At 54.8% G+C, this 21,198-nt stretch overlaps 1 protein-coding gene across 1 annotated transcript in view; it reads left to right on the top strand.

Annotated features, from left to right (window-relative positions):
* LOC116954924 (fibrillin-2-like) overlaps window positions 1–21,198 on the top strand; it is a 516,076-nt gene that overhangs the window by 382,169 nt on the left and 112,709 nt on the right. Inside the window, exons 14-21 of the mRNA XM_076052694.1 lie at window positions 5,351–5,599; window positions 9,653–9,772; window positions 10,531–10,656; window positions 12,929–13,051; window positions 14,779–14,901; window positions 15,947–16,099; window positions 17,272–17,325; window positions 19,602–19,727. Coding sequence (XP_075908809.1) covers window positions 5,351–5,599; window positions 9,653–9,772; window positions 10,531–10,656; window positions 12,929–13,051; window positions 14,779–14,901; window positions 15,947–16,099; window positions 17,272–17,325; window positions 19,602–19,727 — 1,074 coding nt within the window. The remainder of the gene's footprint in view (window positions 1–5,350; window positions 5,600–9,652; window positions 9,773–10,530; window positions 10,657–12,928; window positions 13,052–14,778; window positions 14,902–15,946; window positions 16,100–17,271; window positions 17,326–19,601; window positions 19,728–21,198) is intronic.

Below are 21,198 nucleotides of genomic sequence, written 5' to 3' on the forward strand. Positions count from 1 at the left end.
ACGAATTCTTCTGCCGTAGCTGATCACTGTTACAACGCTGTGGGTGATCACGATATAATTTTCTCCGATACCAAGGTTCTTTGCAAACCCACGGGTTTTTTATCAGAGATTTGTCCACGAGGCAATTCAGATCTACAAACACAGACACAATTTCAACCGAGAAGATGGTTTCAAATTAAGCAACCATTGGAAAGATGTTCTAAATGGAACCAAACATTAAACTAATTTTCAATGGTACAGTATATTTTTCAAGTAGTGGTACCCCAAACTTTCGCAGCTCTTATAAATTCCCTTTTCACACCATCAATATGTAAACTCCCCCTCCCCCCCCCTCGCCAACCGGCATGTTCACCCGCACGTACACCACCTCTACACCGTTCATCATGCTAAGTCGGCCAATCAAATGCTAATTTTTTATCCTAATTCCTTTGTCAAGGCACCTTGTTTCCTCGCACACAGCTTAAAGGTCCGCGGTCTGAGCGTGGCTGTTTCACTCCAGCGCTGTCCTCGAGACAGCCTGGTCCCTTCACCTGATGAAGGCCGCTTGTGTTTGTGGCCGAAACGTCGTGATTTTTGTCGTTTATTTTTTTACCTACGTGGTGACTTTACCGAATAGAACCAAAGAGTCCGCTCGGTGTAGTCGGCACTTTGCTTCGTTCATCATTTCGGTGTTTTCAATGTTGTGCATTATGTGCCCCCCCCCCCTATTTAAATGAAATATTTCACGAAAGATTTCACGCTCTCCTTCTTACCCCTTCCCTCTCTCTCTCTACCCCCCCCCTCTCTACCCCCCCTCTCTCTACCCCTCTCTCTCTCTACCCCCCCCCTCTCTCTCTATACCCCCTCTCTCCCTACTCCATGTCTATGTTCCCCCTATTTTCTACGTATTTGTTTTATTAAACTACGACAAGTGCTGCATCTGCACCCAGCCCCGCTCTCAGCCCTACGGCCTCCGGCGGGCAGCTCGTGTCTGCACGCGGAGCTCTCTACCCTCATCTGCCAGCGAGCACTCGCGGCCTCCTCCAGCGCCCCCCCTCTCTCTCTCTCACCTCCCTCGTGACGCTCCCCCCTCCTCCCCCCCACCACGTGACCAGACCAGCGCTCCGGCTCGTGCTACGCGACGGTGTCTGGCGGGCGCTGCAGCTCCCCGCTTGGCGCGCCGCTCGCTCGCTCGCGCTGCTGCTGCGACGCCGCCGGCACCGCCGCTGGCGCCGCTGGCGCCCGCTGCTGGGCCTTCGGCGGCGTGCCCGAGATGTGCCCCATCCGCGGCACCGGTACCACGCACCGGCGTCGCTCGCCCGACTCGCTCGCTCAACTCGCTCGCCTGCGCACACCACGCCCGCCAACTCGCTCACCTGCGCACACCACGCCCACCAACTCGCTCACCTGTGCACACCACGCCCACCAACTCGCTCGCTCAACTCGCTCACCTGCGCACACCACGCCCACCAACTCGCTCACCTGCGCACACCACGCCCACCAACTCGCTCACCTGTGCACACCACGCCCGCCCGCTCGCTCGCTCACCTGTTCACACGCTCACCTGCTCGAAAGATCACCTGCTCGCTCACTCACCTGTTCACATGCTCACCCACTCACTCACCTGCTCGCCCACTCACCTACTCGCTCACCTACTCGATCACCCACTCGCTCACCTGCTCGCCCACTCACCTACTCGCCCACTCACCTACTCACTCACCTACTCAATCACCCACTCGCTCACCTGCTCGCCCACTCACCTACTCACTCACCTACTCGATCACCTGTTTGCACGTTCACCTGCTCACACGCTCACCCGCTGGCACGCTCGTCTATTCGCTCACCTACGCGCTCACCTGTTCGCATGTTCACCTGTTCCAGCGATCGGCTACTTGCGTGATCACCTAATCACCCTCTCACCAACTCGTGCATACACTCACCTGTTCTCACACACACCCGCTCACCTATTTTTACGCCCGCTTGCATGCGCACCTGCTCACTCACCCAGCTGCTCGTCCGCCTTCTCACTTGCTCAAGTACTCACCCGCTCGGTCACCTGCTTGCTCAGCTACTCCCTCACCTGCTTACATGATTACTTATTCAGTCAATGGTCAATGACCTGCTCACTCAATTGCCCACCTGCTCACCCCTTCACTTACCTACTCACCCTCTCACTCACCTGTCACTCACCGACCCACCCACCCACTCACTCACCTGTCACTCACCCACCCACTCACTCACCTACCCACGTACCCACTCACTCACCTACCCACGTACCCACTCACTCACCTGTCACTCAACCACCCACCCACCCACTCACTCACCCATCCACTCACTCACATACACACCTAACCACTCACTCACCCACCCACTCACTCACCTGTCACTCACCCACCCACCCACTCACTCACCTACCCACTCACTCACCCACCCACTCACTCACCTGTCACTCACCCACCCACCCACTCACTCACCTGTCACTCACCCACCCACTCACTCACCTACCACCTACCCACTCACTCATCCACCCACTCACTCACCTGTCACTCACCCACCCACCCACTCACTCACCTGTCACTCACCCACCCACCCACTCACTCACCTGTCACCCACCCATCCACCCACTCTCTCACACACCTACCCACTCACTCACTCACCTGTCACTCACCTACCCATCCACCCACCTACCACTCACTCACCCAGCCACCCACTCACTCACCTATCACTCACCCACCCACCCACTCAGTCACCAATTCACTCACCCATCCACTCACTCACCCACCCACTCACTCACCTATCACTCACCCACCCACCCACTCACTCACCTGTTACTCATCCACCCACTCACTCACCTACCCACCTACCCACTCACTTACCCACCCACTCACTCACCTATCACTCACCCACCCACACACTCACTCACCTGTCACTCACCCACCCACACACTCACTCACCTGTCACTCACCCACCCACCCACTCTCTCACACACCTACCCACTCACTCACTCACCTGTCACTCACCCACCCATCCACCCACCTGTCACTCACTCACCCAGCCACCCACTCACTCACCTATCACTCACCCACCCACCCACTCAGTCACCAATTCACTCACCCATCCACTCACCCATCCACTCACTCACATACACACCCACTCACTCACCTACCCACCCACTCACTCACCTACCCACCCACCCACTCAATCGCATACACACCTAACCACTCACTCACCCACCCACTCACTCACCTGTCACTCACCCACCCACTCATTCACACACCTACTCACTCACTCACCTGTCACTCACCCACTCACTCACCTGTCACTCACCCACTCACTCACCCACCTGTCACTCACCCACTCACTCACCTGTCACTCACCCACCCACCCTCTCCCCCACCCCTCTACAGAGGAGTACCAGCACCTGTGTGAAAGCCAGCCCTTCCTGCCCAGCTACCCCGACGGGACTCACCCGGGGGGGTTCCCTCCTGGGGGAGGGGTCCCTCCGGGGGGGTTCCCCCCCCCTCCTGGGGGGTTCCCCCCCTCCGGTGGGTTACCCCCGCCCGGTGGGGGCTCCTGGCAAACGGAGTTGCCTGGTGGACACCGACCCGGTGAGTCGGTGGTTGGGTAAGTTAGTGGCTGGGTGGGTGGGTGGGTGAGTCGGTGAGTCAGTGGGTGAGTGGGTGAGTGAGTGGGTGGGTCATTGAGTGAGTGTGTGGGGAGTGGGTGAGTGAGTGGGTCAGTAGGTGAGTGGGTGAGTGAATGGGTGAGTGGGTGAGCATGCGAGTGGGTGAGCATGCGTGTGATTGAGCATGTAAGTGAGCGAGTGAGTTATTGAGTGAGTGTGTGGGGAGTGGGTGAGTGAGTGGGTCAGTAGGTGAGTGGGTGAGTGAGTGGGTGAGTGAATGGGTGAGTGGGTGAGCATGCGAGTGGGTGAGCATGCGAGTGAGTGAGCATGCGAGTGAGTGAGCATGTAAGTGAGCGGGTGAGTGAGTGAGTGAGCTGGTGAGTGGATGAATGAGTGAGTGAGTAGGTGTGTGAGCGAGTAGGTGTGTGAGTGCGTAGGTGTGTAAGTGAGCAAGTGAGTTAGCAAGTGAGTGAGTGCACCGGTGAGTGTGTGTGTGAGTGAGCAGGTGGGTGAGTGCACAGGTGAATGAGTGTGTGAGTGAGCAGGTGGGTGAGTGAGTGTGAGTGAGGGAGTGAGCTGGTGAGTGGATGAGTGAGTAGGTGTGTGAGTGAGTAGGTGTGTGAGTGAGTAGGTGTGTAAGTGAGCAAGTGAGTGAGTGAGCAAGTGAGTGATGGCACATGTGAGCGTGTGTGTGAGTGAGCAGGTGGGTGAGTGCACAGGTGAGTGAGTGTGTGAGTGAGCAGGTGAGTGGATGAATGAGTGAGTGAGCAGGTGAGTGAGTGAGTGAGCAGGTGGGTGAGTGAGCAGGTGAGTGAGTGAGTGTGAGTGAGTGAGTGGGTGAGCAGGTGGGTGAGTGAGCAGGTGAGTGAGTGGGTGAGCAGGTGGGTGAGTGAGCAGGTTAGTGAGTGTGAGTGAGTGGGTGAGCAGGTGAGTGAGAGAGGATGTGAGTGAGTAGACGGGTGAGTTGAGCAGGCAAATGAGTGAGCATGATGAGGTTATCTTGTGCGAGGTTATCTTGTGTGATGAGGTTATCCTGTGTGATGAGGTTATCTTGTGTGATGAGGTTATCCTGTGTGATGAGGTTATCCTGTGTGATGAGGTTATCTTGTGTGATGAGGTTATCCTGTGTGATGAGGTTATCCTGTGTGATGAGGTTATCCTGTGTGATGAGGTTATCTTGTGTGATGAGGTTACTCTGTGTGATGAGGTTGTCCTGTGTGATGAGGTTATCTTGTGTGATGAGGTTATCTTGTGTGATGAGGTTATCCTGTGTGATGAGGTTATCCTGTGTGATGAGGTTATCTTGTGTGATGGGGTTATCCTGTGTGATGAGGTTATCTTGTGTGATGAGGTTATCTTGTGTGATGAGGTTATCCTGTGTGATGAGGTTATCTTGTGTGATGAGGTTATCCTGTGTGAGGGGTTATCCTGTGTGATGAGGTTATCCTGTGTGATGAGGTTATCTTGTGTGATGAGGTTATCTTGTGCGAGGTTATCCTGTGTGAGGGGTTATCTTGTGTGATGAGGTTATCCTGTGTGATGAGGTTATCCTGTGTGATGAGGTTATCTTGTGTGATGAGGTTATCCTGTGTGATGGAATTCAGCGTACGCTGAATTCCATCCAGGGATTCAATGCGGAGAGGCGGGCCCCCCCCCCCCCCGTCTCCATCTCATCTCCCTGTCTGTCTGCATCTCTGCCCCCCCCGTACCCCCCCCATGCCCCCCCGTGCCCCCCTCGTGCCCCCCCTGTGCCCCCCCCGTGCCCCCCCGTGCCCCCCGTGCCCCCCGTGCCCCCCGTGCCCCCCGTGCCCCCCCGTGCCCCCCCCCCCGTGCCCCCCCCGTGCCCCCTAGACGTGCTGCCCCGTAACGAGACTGTGGATCTGTGCCGTCTCTTCCCCGGCGTGTGCCCCGGTGGGCGCTGCGTGGCCACGCCGGGCGGCTACCACTGCCAGTGCCAGGCGGGCCTCCGGGCCGAGCCACGCGGGGGCTGTGTCGGTAAACAACAAACAACAAACAACAATAACAACAAACAACAATAACAACAAACAACAATAACAACAACAAACAATAACAACAAACAATAACAACAACAAACATCACGAACAAACAACAATAACAACAAACAACACGAGCAAACAACAATAACAACAACAAACAACAATAACAACAAACAACAATAACAACAAACAACAATAACAACAACAAACAACAATAACAACAAACAACAATAACAACAAACAACAATAACAACAACAAACAACAATAACAACAAACAACAATAACAACAAACAACAATAACAACAACAAACAATAACAACAAACAATAACAACAACAAACATCACGAACAAACAACAATAACAACAAACAACACGAGCAAACAACAATAACAACAACAAACAACAATAACAACAAACAACAATAACAACAAACAACAATAACAACAACAAACAATAACAACAAACAATAACAACAACAAACATCACGAACAAACAACAATAACAACAAACAACACGAGCAAACAACAATAACAACAACAAACAACACGAGCAAACAACAATAACAAACACCACGAACAAATAATAACAACAACAAACAATAACAACAACAAACACCACGAGCAAACAATAACAACAAACACCACGAGCAAACAATAAGTACAAAACGAGATACACATCGACTTTCACAGAGACCCATAGACTCACACAGAGACTCATAGACTCACACAGAGACTCATAGACTCATACAGAGACTCATAGACTCACATAGAGACACATAGACTCACACAGAGACTCATAGACTCACGCAGAGACCCATAGACTCACACAGAGACCCACAGACTCACACAGAGACCCATAGAATCACACAGAGACCCATAGACTCAAACAGACACCCATAGACTCACATAGAGACCCACAGACTCACGCAGAGACCCACAGACTCACACAGAGACCCATAGACTCACGCAGAGACCCATAGACTCACGCAGAGACCCACAGATTCACACAGAGACCCATAGACTCACACAGAGACCCATAGACTCACGCAGAGACCCATAGACTCACACAGAGACCAATAGACTCACACAGAGACCCACAGTCTCACACAGAGACCCATAGACTCACACAGAGACCGATAGACTCACACAGAGACACATAGACTCACACAGAGACCCACAGACTCACACACAACAATACCAACCACCGCCATTCGCCGCTAGGTAGCGCTGATGTCACCACGGCGATTGCGCCAGGCTAGGTGCACTTTGAGGCCACAGGAAGTGTTAAACGCCTGCTGGCAGGAGGTCGACTGACTGAGATGAGTGGCTGATGCACCACCTGTGCCCCCTACTGTGCCAACCTGCTGTGCTTTAGCCACCCGGCGCTGCGCTCGTTGTTGTGAGCATCGCTCCTCTGCCCTCCGTTGTTGTTGGAGGGCGACTGCCTCCAACTGCCCAGTAGCGTCCTTCACGAGCCTCCTCCACAGAGGCCGATCTTGACACCGCTGGTACCAGTCATTGGCAAGTCCACTCAGCTCCACGTCCTCCTGTACCACATCACTCCATCTCTTCTCTAGCCCGTGGCGCGCCCGTTTAGCCGCCTCGATCCAGCCAAATAAAAGCGGTTTAGGCATGCGATAGCTGGACATGCGGGCTACATGACCCACCCAACACAACCTTGCCTCCTGGAGGAGCTCACCGATGGGACTTTGTCCAGATCTTTCAAGGACCTGTGAGCTCCTCACACAATCCAGCCTGGTTAAACCCAGGATGGGTCATAGGCAGGCCAGCCTCAGTATTTATAACCAGCGCAGTTGTTCCATTAAGGGGGGTTCACGTTTCACATGCATAGAGAAGAGAAGGGATGACCGAGAAAACCTGAAGCTTCTTGTGGAGAGACAGACCAGGTAGCTTCCACACAGCATGGTGCAGCTGATGAAAAGACAATGCCAGTTTAACACGTAGGCTTTCGTGACTAATATCATTCATGATAGAGGTTTTTTTGGGTTAGATCGCGCAAATATATGTGTTGTTAAAAACCCGCCACCACCCGACACAGCCAACTAGTAAGGGTTGTCACGTAAATATTGCCGCTCGACTGATTCGGAGTGAGACCTCTGCTGTCAAACCAGAGCTGGTCATGAGCACACTGCCCAGGTATGGAAAATTCTCCACTCTCTCCACAACTGCCCCAATTGGGAGTTGCAGGGGTGGAGTGCCCCATGGCACAAAATACCCAGGCAGGTGCTTAGTTTTGGTGGAGCTGATGGTAAGGCCCCACCTCTTAGTGCCACGCTCCAGGTTCAGCAACAGCACCTCCAACTCCTCCTCTGAGTGAGCAGCAATTACCAGATCATCGGCATACGTAACATGATTGACCAATAGGGAGCCATCCCTTGACCACACCCGGGCATCGATCAGCCTCCCATTGTATCCGTACTCGATGTAAATTCCTCCGGTACAGCCATCGAAGGCTTCACAAATTACGTGGTTGAAATAGATGTTAAATAATGTGGAAGCCAGAGGACATCCCTGTCGCACCCCAACGTGAACAGGAAATGGCTCTGACTCCCAGCCACGTAGTTTAACCCGGGCCTGCCCACCATCATGAAGGTCCTTAATGATTGTGAGCAGAGAGTCAGGGACTCCGAAAGTTTGAAGAACAACCCAGAGCCCAGGCCTACTGATGGTACCATAGGCCTTAACCAGGTCAATAAAGCAAAGATGTGATCATGTTGGAATTCCCGACACCTCTATTGTAGCAGACGGACAGAAAATATGGCATCTGTGCAGGGCGGCCCTTTCCTGTAACCCACATACAGACCCATAGACTCACATAGAGACCCATAGACTGACAGAGAGACCTATATACCCACGTAGACGCCCGTAGACTCGCAGAGAGACCCACGAAGTCTTGATGGACGAACGGATATTGTTGTTGATTTTCGGAGGCACGGAATGGACCGAGTTCTGCTTAACGGCGCTTTGACCCAGAACGGAAGGAATGTGATCACGGTCTGCCGCTTGGCTCCCACAAGGTCCCACGGGACCCACCAGGTGACCCAGGTGGTAGCAATTGTTCGCCAACTCTCTCTCGCTCTCCCTCGCTTTGCTCTCTCTCTTGGCCACTCTTTCACTCTCTCTTTTGCCCACTCTTTCACTCTCTCTCTCGCAATCACTCTCTTACTCTCGCTTTTACTCTCTCTATCTCGCTCTCTCACTTTTATTCTCTCTCTCTTGCCCACTCTTTCGCTCTCTCGCTCTCTCTATCGCTCTCTCGCTCTCTCTATCGCTCTTTCGCTCTCTCTCTCTATCGCTCTTTCGCTCTCTCTCACTCTCTCACTCTCTCACTCTCTCACTCTCTCACTCTCTTGCTCTCTTGCTGTCTCTATCGCTCTTTCGCTCTCTCTCGCTCTCTCACTCTCTCGCTCTCTTGCTCTCTCTATCGCTCTTTCGCTCTCTCTCTATCGCTCTTATGCTCTCTCGCTCTCTTTCCCTCTATCGCTCTCTTTCTCCCCCTCTCTCTCTCTAGCACGTTTATTTAGTTTCTGCCAACGAGTTTGACGTTTTTTGGGGCACCGAATGCTTTGGTGCTGAGATCACGGAGACTTTGAACTCGTCGGCTCGGCCCAAACCCACCCCCCACCCCCCACCCCCAAAAATCCACCTCACCCCCGCCCCCCACGAATATCCGCAGGCATTTTCACTTCATTTTAACTTTCCACGCAATTACAACGATGCCAGCCGGCAACGCCGCACCACCACCATCGCGTAGCGCTCACTCGCTCGCTCGCCTAGAGAGAGGCACTCCGAGAGAGAGAGAGGGGGGACGACTCAGAGACAGAGAGAGGGAATAGATCCACTTCAGGGGTGGATGGATTCACTTCAGGAATGGACGGATCCACTTCAGCTGTGGATGGATAGCGCTGATTGCGTCCGTTCCCGCAGCGCCAGTCGGCGTGAGTCACTGCGGCGGCGGCTGCTGGTTGCCCTCTCCCTGGTCAACCCCAAAGCCCTGTCGGTAACCGCCCCCGCCCTCACCCCCACACAGACGTGGACGAGTGTCTGAGCCTGCCGTGCGCCCACGGCGACTGCGTCAACTCCGTCGGCTCCTACTCATGCCGGTGCTACAAGGGGTTCCAGTCGGTGCCAGCCAAGACCTCCTGCATAGGTAGCCCACGTGGCACCGGCGCCGCCACGATGCATACCGTCCCCCCCCCCCCCGGCAACACCGTGGTCGCCCGGCAACCCCAGGGTCGCCCGGTAACCCCATGGGTCGCCCGGTAACACCGGCGTTGCCCGGCAACCCCCGGGGTCGCCCGTCAACCCTGCACGACCTGACCGTGGGGTTAGCGCTACGCTGCGCTACGAACCCAAAGGACCCGAGTTCGATTCCCCTCGCTGCCCAACACCGGTGACGATTATCTGAACTGGTCCTGGGCCTCCCCTAGGTCGACTCGGCCTCAAACGAGTACCTGGTGTGGGCGTGTGAGCGTCGCCACCGGGGAGACAAAGGCGACCGGGCGTGGTGCTTTGCCGCCAACCCGCTCGATGTGCCGCAGTGCCGGCCTTCACAGGTGCTGCTGCTCGCCAACAGCACTTGCCCCAACAGTCTGTAACAGGCTACACGGGGAATCTTTGTCTTTGTGTGGCCCTCCACTCCACAAACCCGGAGGAGGTAGCAGCGAGGGGTTGGTGGATTGGACAAATGGCTCAAATGTCGCCGGGCATGCCGGAGGAGCCGTAGCCCCTGGCTCGCCCCCACAATGCAGTGCAGCAGAGTGTGCGCTGACGTCATCGGGTCCCCTTACGCACGGGATCGAGCGTTGCCCCCTCTCGTGTTGTTGTGTCGTGGCCGTGTTTGCGTTCCCTTGCTGTGATCGACGCCTTCCCCCCCCCCCCCCGCCGCCGCCGCCGCCCTTCGCCCAGACATCGACGAGTGCGTTCAGAACGGGCAGCTGTGCCGTAACGGGCGCTGCGTCAACACCGAGGGGAGCTTCCAGTGCATCTGCAGCGCCGGCTTCGACCTCACGTCCGACGGGCGCAACTGCGTGGGTGGGTGACGTGCCCCTCCATCCGTTCATCAACCTCGGTCCGTCCCTCCGTGCGTGCGTCCCTCCGTCTGTCTATCTGTCCATCCATCTGTCCCTCCGTCTGTCCCTCTGTCCAACCCTCCATCCATCCCTTTGTCTGTCCGTCCCTCCATCTGTCTATCTGTTCACGCGTCCATTCTTCCGCCCGTCCGTCCCTCCCTCTGTCTATCTGTAAATCCATCTGTCCCTCTGTCTGTCCCTCTGTCCAACCCTCCATCCATCCCTTTGTCTGTCCGTCCCTCCGTCTGTCTATCTGTTCACGCGTCCATTCTTCCACCCGTCCATCCCTCCGTCTGTCTATCTGTTCATGCGTCCATTCCTCCGCCCGACCGTCCCTCCGTCTGTCTATCTGTCAATCCATCTGTCCCTCCATCTGTCCGTCACTCCGTGCATCCCTCTGTCCATCCCTTTGTCCGTCCGCGCGTCCCTCCGTCTGTCTATCTGTCCATCCATCTGTCCCTCCGTCTGTCCCTCTGTCCAACCCTCCATCCATCCCTTTGTCTGTCCGTCCCTCCGTCTGTCTATCTGTTCACGCGTCCATTCCTCCGCCCGTCCGTCCTTCCGTCTGTCTATCTGTAAATCCATCTGTCCCTCCGTCTGTCCCTCTGTCCAACCCTCCATCCATCCCTTTGTCTGTCCGTCCCTCCGTCTGTCTATCTGTTCACGCGTCCATTCTTCCACCCGTCCATCCCTCCGTCTGTCTATCTGTTCACGCGTCCATTCCTCCGCCCGACCGTCCCTCCGTCTGTCTATCTGTCAATGCATCTGTCCCTCCGTCTGTCCGTCACTCCGTGCGTCCCTCTGTCCATCCCTTTGTCCGTCCGCGCGTCCCTCTGTCTGTCTATCTGTCCATCCATCTGTCCCTCCGTCTGTCCCTCTGTCCAACCCTCCATCCATCCCTTTGTCTGTCCGTCCCTCCGTCTGTCTATCTGTTCACGCGTCCATTCCTCCGCCCGTCCGTCCTTCCGTCTGTCTATCTGTCAATCCATCTGTCCCTCCGTCTGTCCCTCTGTCGAATCCTCCATCCATCCCTTTGTCTGTCCGTCCCTCCGTCTGTCTATCTGTTCACGCGTCCATTCCTCCGCCCGTCCGTCCCTCCGTCTGTCTATCTCTCAATCCATCTGTCCCTCCGTCTGTCCCTCTGTCCAACCCTCCATCCATCCCTTTGTCTGTCCGTCCCTCCGTCTGTCTATCTGTTCACGCGTCCATTCCTCCGCCCGTCCATCCTTCCGTCTGTCTATCTGTCAATCCATCTGTCCCTCCGTCTGTCCCTCTGTCCAACCCTCCATCCATCCCTTTGTCTGTCCGTCCCTCCGTCTGTCTATCTGTTCACGCGTCCATTCCTCCGCCCGTCCGTCCTTCCGTCTGTCTATCTGTCAATCCATCTGTCCCTCCGTCTGTCCCTCTGTCGAATCCTCCATCCATCCCTTTGTCTGTCCGTCCCTCCGTCTGTCTATCTGTTCACGCGTCCATTCCTCCGCCCGTCCGTCCCTCCGTCTGTCTATCTGTCAATCCATCTGTCCCTCCGTCTGTCCCTCTGTCGAATCCTCCATCCATCCCTTTGTCTGTCCGTCCCTCCGTCTGTCTATCTGTTCACGCGTCCATTCTTCCACCCGTCCGTCCCTCCGTCTGTCTATCTGTCAATCCATCTCTCCCTCCGTCTGTCCCTCTGTCGAATCCTCCACCCATCCCTGTGTCTGTCCGTCCCTCCGTCTGTCTATCTGTTCACGCGTCCATTCCTCCGCCCGTCCATCCCTCCGTCTGTCTATCTGTTCACGCGTCCATTCCTCCGTCCGTCCGTCCCTCCGTCTGTCTATCTGTTAATCCATCTGTCCCTCCGTCTGTCCCTCTGTCGAATCCTCCATCCATCCCTTTGTCTGTCCGTCCCTCCGTCTGTCTATCTGTTCACGCGTCCATTCTTCCGCCCGTCCATCCCTCCGTCTGTCTATCTGTTCACGCGTCCATTCCTCCGCCCGTCCGTCCTTCCGTCTGTCTATCTGTCAATCCATCTGTCCCTCCGTCTGTCCCTCTGTCGAATCCTCCATCCATCCCTGTGTCTGTCCGTCACTCCGTCTGTCTCTCTGTCCATCCCTCCATCTCTCCCCCCCCGTCCTTCCCTCCGCCCCCCCCCCCCCCCGCCTCGTGTACCGTCCCGGTCTTCGTTCCGCTCGCTATAGCAGCCCCTCGCCCCGGCAGGTCTGTTCAAGGCGACTGTGGTGTCTGTGTCGTTTAAGATCACGACGAGTGCACCACCACCAACATGTGCCTCAACGGGATGTGCATCAACGAGGATGGCAGCTTCAAGTGCATCTGCAAGCCGGGCTTCTCCCTGGCTGCCGGCGGACGATATTGCCTCGGTAACCGTTACTGCCTCGGATACCGTTACTGCCCCGGTAACCGTTACTGCCTCGGTAACCGTTACTGCCTCGGATACCGTTACTGCCTCGGATACCGATATTGCCTCGGTAACCGTTACTGCCTCGGATACCGTTACTGCCTTGGTAACCGTTACTGCCTCGGTAACCGTTACTGCCTCGGATACCGATACTGCCTCGGATACCGATACTGCTTCGGATACCGTTACTGCCTCGGATACCGTTACTGCCTTGGTAACCGTTACTGCCTCGGTAACCGTTACTGCCTCGGATACCGAAACTGCCTCGGATACCGATACTGCCTCGGATACCGTTACTACCCCGGTAACCGTTACTGCCTCGGTAACCGTTACTGCCTCGGATACCGATACTGCCTCGGATACCGTTACTGCCCTGGTAACCGTTACTGCCCCGGTAACCGTTACTGCCTCGGATACCGGTACTGCCTCGGATACCGTGACTGCCTCGGATACCGATATTGCCTCGGTAACCGTTACTGCCTCGGATACCATTACTGTCCCGGTAACCGTTATTGCCTCGGTAACCGTTACTGCCTCGGATACCGTTACTGCCTTGGTAACCGTTACTGCCTTGGTAACCGTTACTGCCTCGGATACCGATACTGCCTCGGATACCGATACTGCTTCGGATACCGTTACTGCCTCGGATACCGTTACTGCCTTGGTAACCGTTACTGCCTCGGTAACCGTTACTGCCTCGGATACCGAAACTGCCTCGGATACCGATACTGCCTCGGATACCGTTACTACCCCGGTAACCGTTACTGCCTCGGTAACCGTTACTGCCTCGGATACCGTTACTGCCTCGGTAACCGTTACTGCCTCGGATACCGATACTGCCTCGGATACCGTTACTGCCCTGGTAACTGTTACTGCCCCGGTAACCGTTACTGCCTCGGATACCGTGACTGCCTCGGATACCGTTACTGCCCTGGTAACCGTTACTGCCCCGGTAACCGTTACTGCCTCGGATACCGAGAATGCCTCGGATACCGTTACTGCCCTGGTAACCGTTACTGCCCCGGTAACCGTTACTGCCTCGGATACCGTGACTGCCTCGGATACCGTTACTGCCTCGGATACCGTTACTGCCTCGGATACCGTGACTGCCCCGGTAACCGTTACTGCCCCGGTAACCGCGGCGACGCACGGCGGGCGCTCTTTTGTCCTTGCTCGGCAGCGGCGTGGTCCAGGAGCTCGATGCTAGGTGTGGAGATCCCAGCTGCTGCTGATGATGATGACGATGATGCTGATGACGATGATGATGATGATGATGACGATCATGGTGATGATGATGATGCTGCTGATGCTGATGATGATGCTGATGATGATACTGATGCTGCTGATGATGCTGACGATGATGCTGACGATGATGCTGATGATGATGCTGCTGATGATGCTGCCGATGATGCTGATGATGCTGATGATGATGCTGCCGATGCTGCCGATGATGCTGATGCTGATGATGATGCTGGCGCGGCGGCGCGCGGTGAACGCCGCCACTCGGCGAGACCAAAAGCACTGCCCGGGCGTGGCCGGCCGGCCGCTTAGAGCGCCACGGTGCCACCCTCCGTGGCTGCGGCTCGCGAACAGCGCCCACCCCGACAGTCTGCGAAGGCCACACGGCCGGGAGGAGGTGACCTTTGTGTCTGCGTCTCCGCCCGGCACCTCCCCGGCGCACCTCCACAGACGTGGACGAGTGCCAGACGGTGGGAATCTGCATGAACGGGCGCTGCGTCAACGGCGAAGGGTCCTTCCGCTGCGAGTGTCCGCCGGGGCTGGTCGTGAGCAGCGACGGGCGAGTCTGCGTGGGTGAGGCCACGGCCCCCCACCCCCACCCCCACCCCCACCCCACCCCCGCGCACACAGCCACCGCTACTACTCCTAACATCACAAAAACAACCACAAAAAGTAGTTGTAAATCCCTTATCAGTGCCCCTATCTTATCACAGACCAATTCAGACCTTGATGGTCACCCCGCGCCCCTTATAAATCGCAACGTTCATCCTACAAAGTTCCATCACGAGGGAGCAACGCAAAACAAATAGACACAAACTAATGTTGTTGCCCCGTATTGAAACGGCTGTACGCCGTATGGGCCTGAAAACTCAATTTCCCTGTACGAGAATACGGGTGGGTCAACCGTACGGGGTTGACAGGTGCGCACAACGCCCACAACCACCACAATCGCTTACCCACTACTCGCAGGGTGGGCCATAAGTAACTACACTGATTTGGAAATCGTGGTAGTTTGTGTTCAATTATTTTGTCCAAAAATATATAATGTTTGCAGAAGTAACAAAGTAGAAGCCCTGGGCTGTTGGCGATGAAACCGGCAAAGACACAATCCTGAGCAGCGTGCGAGAACAGCTGAAATTCACTTGGAGGGGGGGGACAAACAATCGCTCCGTTATCCCAACACGGAGGGGTGGAGAGAGAGAGAGAGGGAGATGAGGGGTTGGTGGACCCGCCTATAGATCTGTGAAACTGCCAAGCCCATTGGGCTGCTGCCGGTGGACTGGAGATGGCATTACAGGAAGTGGGCACTTAAAACCATCTGTGTGGACCTTTTCACGTTATGTCTTGCTGGGCTTTCCATCGTGTACTCCAATTTGGGCAATGTCCCGCGCATTTTTGCTCAACGGTTTCGATTTTTTTGGACATTGGCGTGTCGACTGCGCACCGCATTGCCACGGGAAGTTTCCGGTAGGTGTATGCCGTCATCGGGCAAAATAAAATGCGCCGTCATTCTTTCCACCCACGTGACTTTTACCGAAATAACCCAGAGAGTGTGGATTCCTGAAGGTTCGACCCGCTGAGAAGGCTCCACGTTGCGTGTGCGCGCGCCTGTGCCCAGACACACACATGCGCAGCACGTGCTACGCGGCCTACAGGAAGGGACAGTGCGTGCGCCCGATGCCCGGAGCCGTCACCAAGTCGGAGTGCTGCTGCGCCGGGCCAGACCACGCGTTCGGAGAGCCCTGCCACCCGTGCCCCCCACTCAACTCCGGTACGGCCCCCCCCCCCCCACCCCCCACCCCCCCCACCCCCACAACGCGCACGCCGCTCGCTCGCACGGTGTCACCACCATCACCGCCATCACCATCAACCACCAACACCACCATCGTCACCAACACCACCATCATCACGCAACCAACACCACCATCACCACGATCACCACTACCACCATCATCTGTGCAGAACCGCCCTTTCCTGAAACCGCATTGGGGATCCGCAAGCCTCTCCTCAGCGTGCCTGGCAAGGCGATGTTGAATAATCCTTGCCAGGACCTTTCCCGGCACACTGAGGAGTGAGATGCCCCTGTAGTTGTTACAGTCTGTGCGGTCCCCCTTCTTAAAGAGGGGGACCATCAGGGCGTCCTTCCAATCCTGCGGAACCCGTCCAGTGGTCCAGACTGTTGTTATGATGTCATGTAGGGCTGTCTGTGCACAAACGCCACCCTCCCTCAGCATTTTTCTCTGGAGATTATCTCTACCCGGTGCCTTTCCTGGTCTCAGACTCTGGATCGCCTTCTGTACTTCCTCATCAGATGGCACCTCAGTTATCCACTCACAGGGGGTGACGTCTTCCAATATTTGAGGCACTGCAGCCTCAGCAGGGTCATCCCCTTCCCCAAACCCCCACAGAAATGCTTTTTCTCTCTCTGCCTTAGTCTCTATGTCTCTGTCTCTCTCTGCCTCTGTGTCTCTTTGTCTCTATGTCTCTCCGTATCTCCTTCTCTATGCCTATCTCTACCCCTCTCCCTGCCTCTCTGTCTCTCTGTGTCTCTGTGCCTCTGTCTCTGTATCTCTGTCTCTCTCTGCCTCTGTGCCACTATGTCTCTGTGTCTCTATGTCTCTCTCTGTCTCTGTGTCTCTGTATCTCTCTGCCTCTGTGTCTCTATGTCTCTCCGTATCTCCTACCCCTCTCCCTGCCTCTCTGTCTCTCTCTGTCTCTGTGCCTCTCTGCCTCTGTATCTCTCTGTCTCTCTGTCTCTATATATGTCACTCTCTCTGCCTCTGTGTCTCTATGTCTCTGTGTCTCTATGTCTCTCTCTCTGTCTCTCTGTATCTCTCTGCCTCTCTCCATCTCTCGCTCTCTCTCCGTCTCTCTTTCTCTAACCGTGTCTACCCCTGTCGCTCTCTTCTCTGATGCTCTCACTCCGACGTTTCTCTCCCACAGAGGAGTTCCACTCCTTGTGCAGCAGTGGACCGGGAATCACGGCTGACGGGAGAGGTACGCATTCCACTCTTGAGCTTTCACCTGATGTTGAACTTCTTGAGCACCGTACGTTGCCAACCCACACTCGTGGGGGGTGCAGTGTTGAGTCTATGGGCAGTGTTAGTCAATGGGCAGTGTTGAGTCTATGGGCAATGTTGAGTCTATGGGCAGTGTTGAGTCTATGGGCAGTGTTGAGTCTATGGGCAATGTTGAGTCTATGGGCAGTGTTGAGTCTATGGGCAGTGTTGAGTCTATGGGCAGTGTTGAGTCTATGGGCAGTGTTGAGTCTATGGGCAGTGTTGAGTCTATGGGCAGTGTTGAGTCTATGGGCAGTGTTGAGTCTATGGGCAGTGTGAGTCTATGGGCAGTGTTGAGTCTATAGGTAGTGTTAAGTCTATGGGCAGTGTTGAGTCTATGGGCAGTGTTGAGTCTATGGACAGTGTGAGTCTATGGGTAGTGTTGAGTCTATGGGCATTGTGAGTCTATGGGCAGTGTTGAGTCTATGGGCAGTGTTGAGTCTATGGGCAGTGTTGAGTCTATGGGCAGTGTTGAGTCTATGGGTAGTGTTAAGTCTATGGGCAGTGTTGAGTCTATGGGCAGTGTTGAGTCTATGGGCAGTGTGAGTCCATGGGTAGTGTTGAGTCTATGGGTAGTGTTAGTCAATGGGCAGTGTTGAGTCTATGGGTAGTGTTGAGTCTATGGGTAGTGTTGAGTCTATGGGTAGTGTTGAGTCTATGGGCAGTGTGAGTCTATGGGTAGTGTTGAGTCTATGGGCATTGTGAGTCTATGGGCAGTGTTGAGTCTATGGGCAGTGTTGAGTCTATGGGCAGTGTTGAGTCTATGGGCAGTGTTGAGTCTATGGGTAGTGTTAAGTCTATGGGCAGTGTTGAGTCTATGGGCAGTGTTGAGTCTATGGGCAGTGTGTGTCGATAGGCAGTATGTATGTTGAACTTATTTCGCACCGTACGTAGCCAACCGTGCTCATCGGAGGTGCGGAAAAAGACAACTCGGATAATAATATGCACTGTCCTTGAATTTGATTACCAATCAAATTTGATTACCAATTTGATTACCAATCAAATTCAAGGACAGTGCATATTATCAGAGTTGTCTTTTTTGTTTGCATTTTGACTGCTTGTGTTGTGGTTATTGCAAACATGATGCCTTGAATAAAGGTGTCAGTTTTTTGTGCCAGTTAAAAGGGTAAAACCTATTCCTATAACAACAAGCAGTTTTGAAGAAATGAGTTTGTCAATCTAGATGATGATTTAAAAATGCATAATATCGGAAGGAAGAGCATTTCAAGTGATTAATAGTGCACGTGATGGAATAAGTGAATGTGAGAGATACCATCTCAATGGGATCTCGTCTGGATATAAAAAGTGGGTCGGTAGGTGAGTGAGTGGTTGAATGGGTGAGTGGGGGGGATGAGTAGGTGAGTGGGTGGGTGAGTGGGTGGGTGAGTAGGTGGGTTGGTGAGTGAGTGGTGGGTGAGTGAGTGGGTGAGTGAGTGAGTGGGTTAGTGTGTGAGTGGGTCAGTAGGTGAGTGAGTGAGTAGGTGGGTCAGTGGGTGAGTGAGTGATGTGGTGGGTGAGTGAGTGAGTGGGTTAGTGTGTGAGTGGGTCAGTAGGTGAGTGAGTGAGTAGGTGGGTCAGTGGGTGAGTGAGTGAGTGGGTTAGTGTGTGAGTGGGTCAGTAGGTGAGTGAGTGAGTGAGTAGGTGGGTCTGTAGGTGAGTGAGTGGGTTAGTGTGTGAATGGGTCAGTAGGTGAGTGAGTGAGTAGGTGGGTAAGTGGGTGAGTGAGTGAGTGAGTGGGTTAGTGTGTGAGTGGGTCAGTAGGTGAGTGAGTGAGTGGGTTAGTGTGCGAGTGGGTCAGTAGGTGAGTGAGTGCGTGTCTTTGGATGGGTGGGTTGATGAGTCAGTGGTGAGTGAGTGAGTGATGATCTCAAGCAGCCCATTGTTCTGGAACCTCATTGTTCTGGAACCTCATTGTGCTGGAACCTCATTGTTCTGGAACCCCATTGTTCTGGAACCCCATTGTTCTGGAACGCCATTGTTCTGGAACCTCATTGTTCTGGAACCCCCATTGTTCTGGAACCTCATTGTTCCGGAACCTCATTGTTCTGGCGCTATATGGGAGACAGCCACAGTTTAAAGTTTCGACCGACGACAGCGATAACGATGTTCATAATCAGCTCGTGAATATTACGTCTCTCTCCCCCCCCTCCCCGCTCAACCGCTTATCCCCTCGGCTGCCTCCTCCCCGCCCTTCCCACCCCGGCGTGTGATCAGACATCAACGAGTGCGCGCTGGACCCGGACATCTGCCCGAACGGCGTGTGTGAGAACCTACGCGGGAGCTACCGCTGCATCTGTAACATTGGCTACGAAACGGAGCTCACGGGCAAGCAGTGCGTCGGTCGGTACCGCAACGTCCACTCGCTCGCTCGCTCGCCTACTCACTCGCCTGCTCACTCGCCTCCTCCCTCACCTGTTCGTTCACTCGCTCGTCCACCCGCTCGCTCGCCTACTCACTCGCCTGTCCGTTCACTCACTCGTTCACTCGCTCGTCCACCCGCTCGCTCGCCTACTCAATCGCCTACGCACTCGCCTCCTCCCTCGCCTGTTCGTTCACTCACTCGTTCACTCACTCGTTCACTCACTCGTCCACCCGCTCGCTCGCCTACTCAATCGCCTACTCCCTTGCCTGCTCCCTCGCCTGCCCCCTCGCCTGTCCGTTCACTCACTCGTCCACTCGCTCGTCCACCCGCTCGCTCACTTGCCCACTCACTTGCCCACTCACTCGCTCACACGCCCGCTCACCCACACGCTCGCCCACACTCATTCAATCACTCGCTCACCCACCCGCTCGCCCACCCATTCACTCACTCGCTCGCTCACCCACTCACCCACTGATTCACTCATCTACTCACCCACCCGCTCAATCATTTACTCACTTAGCCACTCACCTTCTCACCCACTCATGCACTCTCCTACTTGCCCACCTCCTAACCCACTGACTCACCCGCTCACTCTCTCACCACTGGTGGGCCCATCAACCTCATCATCAGACTATCAACTTTGTTTTCATTGTTCACCGGGTACGGCCCAGTTTAGCTGCTATTTACAGAAATTTATTTTTTCACGACAAATGATAGCTCATCGAAGTGGGCTTGTCATCATCATCGTCACCACGTGTACATTTATAGCAGCAGCCAAACACTCTAAACGCGTGGTGACGTTGATTCTAAATGTGGAGGGGAGAACCGGAGGACCCCGGAGAAAAATGCACGCCACCACGGAGAGAGAGAGACACACAAACTCCAAATATACAGCAGCAGGCGTCAGGGTCGGGATCGAACTCACGACCTCCTGCGTACCAGGCGAGGTAGTTAACATCTCCTAGCCACCGTGATGATGATGATGATGAGAGACACACAAACTCCAAATATACAGCAGCAGCAGGCGTCAGGGTCGGGATCGAACCCACGACCTCCTGTGTACCAGGCGAGGTAGTTAACATCTCCCAGCCACCGTGATGATGATGACAGACAGAGACACGCAAACTCCAAATATACAGCAGCAGGCATCAAGGTCGGGATCGAACCCACGACTTCCTGTGTACCCGGCGAGGTAGTTAACATCTCCTAGCCACCGTGATGATGATGACGATGAGAGACACCGCAAACTCCAAATATACAGCAACAGGCGGCAGGATCGAACCCACTACCTCCTGTGTACCAGGCGAGGGAGATAACATCTCCTAGCCACCTTGGCATGTACAAAAACAAAGATCCCCCACATAGCCTGAACAGACTGCAGAGAAAATTCTGTTAGCGAGTACACATTAACACACGTACACACGAGTACACACACACGCACGCGTACAC

Source organism: Petromyzon marinus, chromosome 57, assembly GCF_048934315.1.
Source record: "Petromyzon marinus isolate PM22_M1 ecotype Great Lakes invasive population chromosome 57, UKy_Petmar_22M1.pri1.0, whole genome shotgun sequence".
NCBI classification, from domain to species: Eukaryota; Metazoa; Chordata; class Hyperoartia; order Petromyzontiformes; family Petromyzontidae; genus Petromyzon; species Petromyzon marinus.